This window comes from Hypanus sabinus, chromosome 2 (assembly GCF_030144855.1).
Source record: "Hypanus sabinus isolate sHypSab1 chromosome 2, sHypSab1.hap1, whole genome shotgun sequence".
NCBI classification, from domain to species: Eukaryota; Metazoa; Chordata; class Chondrichthyes; order Myliobatiformes; family Dasyatidae; genus Hypanus; species Hypanus sabinus.
The window spans coordinates 175,173,129-175,177,150 of NC_082707.1; the positions used below are offsets into that span (position 1 = coordinate 175,173,129).

General features: G+C 39.6%; 1 protein-coding gene across 1 annotated transcript; it reads left to right on the forward strand.

The window, feature by feature from the left end:
- The first annotated feature begins 2,299 nt into the window (after positions 1 to 2,299).
- six6a (SIX homeobox 6a) lies at positions 2,300 to 3,800 on the forward strand. The gene is made up of 2 exons (XM_059990646.1): positions 2,300 to 2,877; positions 3,620 to 3,800. The coding sequence occupies exons 1-2, from the start codon at positions 2,306 to 2,308 to the stop codon at positions 3,798 to 3,800; spliced, it is 753 nt and encodes a 250-aa protein (XP_059846629.1). The 5' UTR covers positions 2,300 to 2,305.
- Positions 3,801 to 4,022: the final 222 nt, after the last annotated feature.

A 4,022-nucleotide genomic window follows, 5' to 3' on the forward strand; every position in this document is an offset into this window, starting at 1 on the left:
CTTACCTTAAATGCATTCAGCTAATCAAATGAGCATTGGGCACATATCAATGTGCCCCTTTCAGTTCAGCAATTTGGAATATCTGTGTTCTCGCAAAAATAAACGTTTATATTGGGTTGCTGTGTCGCTACAAGCTTTCTGGCATAATCTGGCCCGCACTCGCATGTATTATAGCTTATGAAATAGATGCCTTGTGACAAGTTTACATAGAGAACGTTTTATTTGCTTGGTTGACACTGCCGTCGTTGCAAATCTCGAGATAATGTAAACAATGCAAAGAAGTGGAACGCCATTTACTAGCGCAGATTGGTTCAGTAATATTAGCACATCTCAGTATAATAATCTATGCTTGGAAAGATTACAGATTGCCTATTGTATTTCCGAGCAAATCTAAGATGAATGACAAGTGCAAATAATATTTATCATATACATCCCTTGATAGATATAAAATATTTTGCCAGAGTTACACGATTCAAGATAATATCGCAATTTAATTGGGCCGGGCGTTCAATAAATCATTGCGGCTTACTTCTAAATAGCATTAGAAACGGTGTGGCATAAATCGACATAACCCCATTGAACTAACTGCAATGAAGATCTTACAGAACACAAATACATAAATCATTTTTGCTACCATACCAGATTCAATGTAGAAAAATGTTTGCTTGTCAAGTGGTAACGAAATGCGGAAGAGGAAGTGATTGTATAATTATCGGGACTGGGTATTCTTAATCGAAAGAACGTGAGAGCGCGGGCCATAAATATCCTTTGTTGAATCCATCATTCTGAATGCAATGCCATTTCACCATTTCGGCATGTTAGTTAACTCTGGATGCGTCATTTTTCAACTATAGCTCCACTAAAATTATGAGCGTTTGTTCCAACTGAATTAGCTGTTGTCAGACGAGGCTTCGGGTGTCCATGCGCCAACGATGCATATTGGTTTATACTGCAGCATAATGCACAGAAGGTATTCCCAAACCTCTTGAAATTCACTCGAAATAGCTGCAATGGATATCTTTAAAAGTCAACTGCGTAGAAATTTTAAAATAATATAGATGCGCGTTAAAATGGTTCTTAATTTCAATGAGACAGTTGTCTAAATGCGAAAGCGACCCATTCTGATTGAAGGCAACAACATTTTTCTATTCCCACTGCCGCTCGGAATTTTGGAAGCTGTGGCGAAGATTATTTTGAACGGTTTACACCATTTTGAGATTTTTAAAAAACCTTTTTATTATTAAAGGCCAAGGCGTTTAAAGGAAGGTGTATCTTTAGAGATACGCAAGGACAGGAACGGTTCAAAATACATCAGATCATTTTAAATAGGCTATAAAACCATCGGATTTTTTCACACCGTGGATATGAACATCAATGAGCATGTATTACTTTGAACTTAATTCTTTATCTTTAAGAAAATGATATATTAAGTTTTCGAAATTACAGTATATAATTAATTACACTAATGCGGGCAATAAGTTAAATGAGATAATATTTAGCCTGCCAGTTTGATGAAAATGTCCCAGTATGCTTAATCCTAAATGCTTTTTGAGATGTTTTGGAATAATTGGTAACAATTGTACATATGGATAATGCCAATGACACGGAAACTAAAGAATTGACCAATTCGCCGTATTATTTCACACCTTTGGATTTTGCGCAATACGTATTATTACAAGTAGAAAGCAAATATACTTACTGAACAAAGACTGGAGAGTTGAATTTTGCCACGTGAATTAATATTTCAAACTGGTCCACTTACAAATTTTCAATCTAAGCGATATGTGAATCTTACATCCAGAATCGACTGTATTGTGTTTTACGAATGGCTTTATATCAAGTTCCTTTCCTTTTTACCCGTGGAAATGTTTTTGTTTTATCCGTACCATTAATTTTTTATTGCTTGTTTTTGTTAGGTTTATCAAATATAGAAACGAAAGTCAGCGTGCTTGCTTTTTCAAGAAAAGCACTGTTTATTTGGAGGTGGTAAAATTCTGACTCTTACTTCTGGTTGATTGGCAAACTTGACAGTGATTGACAGGCAGCCATGGCAACCAAGCACTGAATCTGCCAAGTCCAATAGAAAATCAGATGTGGGCTGAATCTTTTTTTTTCTCCGGCTTTTAACAGCATCTCATCATCGCAACCGCAAAGGATCAACTGCTAACCCTGTCACTTGGAGCACCAAGTTCATGTTTGGCGTATGGGAATCTAACTAAAACGCACCGGCTGCCTGTTTTGCCCATTGGAGTTCGTACCGTAATTTGGGTTTACATTTATTTAGTTTCGTCTTAAAGAAAAATCAATGTTCCAGCTGCCAATTCTGAATTTCAGCCCTCAGCAGGTGGCGGGGGTTTGTGAGACACTGGAGGAGAGCGGAGACATAGAGCGCCTCGGTCGCTTCCTCTGGTCCCTGCCAGTGGCCCCAGCAGCATGTGAAGCACTCAACAAAAACGAGTCCGTACTCAGAGCACGAGCTATCGTCGCTTTCCACACGGGCAACTTCAGAGAGCTGTATCACATTCTGGAGAATCACAAGTTCACCAAGGAGTCACACGGCAAGTTGCAGGCCCTTTGGCTAGAAGCGCATTACCAGGAAGCAGAGAAATTAAGAGGTCGGCCCTTGGGTCCAGTGGACAAGTACAGGGTAAGAAAGAAGTTCCCCCTACCCAGAACCATCTGGGACGGAGAACAAAAGACTCACTGCTTCAAAGAGAGGACGAGGCATTTGTTGAGAGAGTGGTACCTGCAAGACCCCTATCCGAATCCCAGCAAAAAGCGAGAGCTTGCTCAAGCAACTGGACTTACACCAACACAAGTGGGTAACTGGTTTAAGAATCGAAGGCAAAGAGACAGAGCAGCAGCAGCTAAAAATAGGTGAGTGCATACTGCATGAGTACCTGTGTACATGCATTGGATAAGCAAATATCTACATGGATTAACCATTCCGCCAAATGCAGCAGCAATAAATCCAGTAATGTCCGAAAGTAATTTTTTTAAAAAAAATATTGTTTTATTTAACTTAACGTCATCCCAATTTTAATTACGCAAATAATTTGAAACCCTGTTTCAGAAAAATAAAACTTTGCAGTGCTTTACTGCATAGGTTGAAAATGGAATTCACTGATCTGTCCTTGCCTACCTGTGTGTGCTTAAAACTGACTGGTAAAGCGAACTCATAAACCGTATCTCTCGCAAGATAATACTTCATGTTATATATAGTTCGTGCAGTAACTGCGTAAATTAGTTTGAGTAGGTTCATTTTCAAATAAGCATTCAGATTTCCTTATAAAACGGGTCACAGATGCATTTGGGCAGTACAAAATATAAGCGTGCTGTATTATTAAATAAATCTTTCTGACGTTTACAGATATTTCTGGGATTTCAGGGTTTTTTTTTTCTGATTCCGTGTGTGAGTTCTTAAAAACGCCAACGTGTTTTAATGGAATAATCTTGATTTTTTTTATTGTTCAACTCGTCTTTTACAAATCTTAAAGGTGTTCCTTGGATGTGTTATTAGCTCCCCATATTGAAGTGTGGTAGTATGTCAGTGTATATTGTTACTACTTTGAGATTGCTGTATAATTCCTCGCTGTGTTCTTTTCCCTCACGGGGGCAGGCTGCAGCAGCAGATTTTGTCGCAGGCAACCGTGCGCTCCTTGAACGAGGAAGACGCCGCCGTGGAACCATTGGTGGGCGCCTCAAGTCCCGCCATCAGTCTCTGCAGTGTCTCGGGGAGGAACAAAACAGCAACTTTGGCGATCTCCATCACATCAAGCGATAGTGACTGTGACATCTGAGAGAGAGAGAGAGAGAGAGAGAGAGCGAGAGCGAGAGAGAGAGAGAGAAAATGCCCGCAACCTGAGAGTGCCTCAGAATTCCTGCACATTTAAATTGGGCAAAGACTGCCAATAACCCGAGTCGCCACATGCTTGCATTGGTCTTTTAAAAACGACTGTTATGCTATGAGGCAGAAGACTTAAAGACTATGGTCTTAAAAAACTCGTTATTGCCTTTATTGA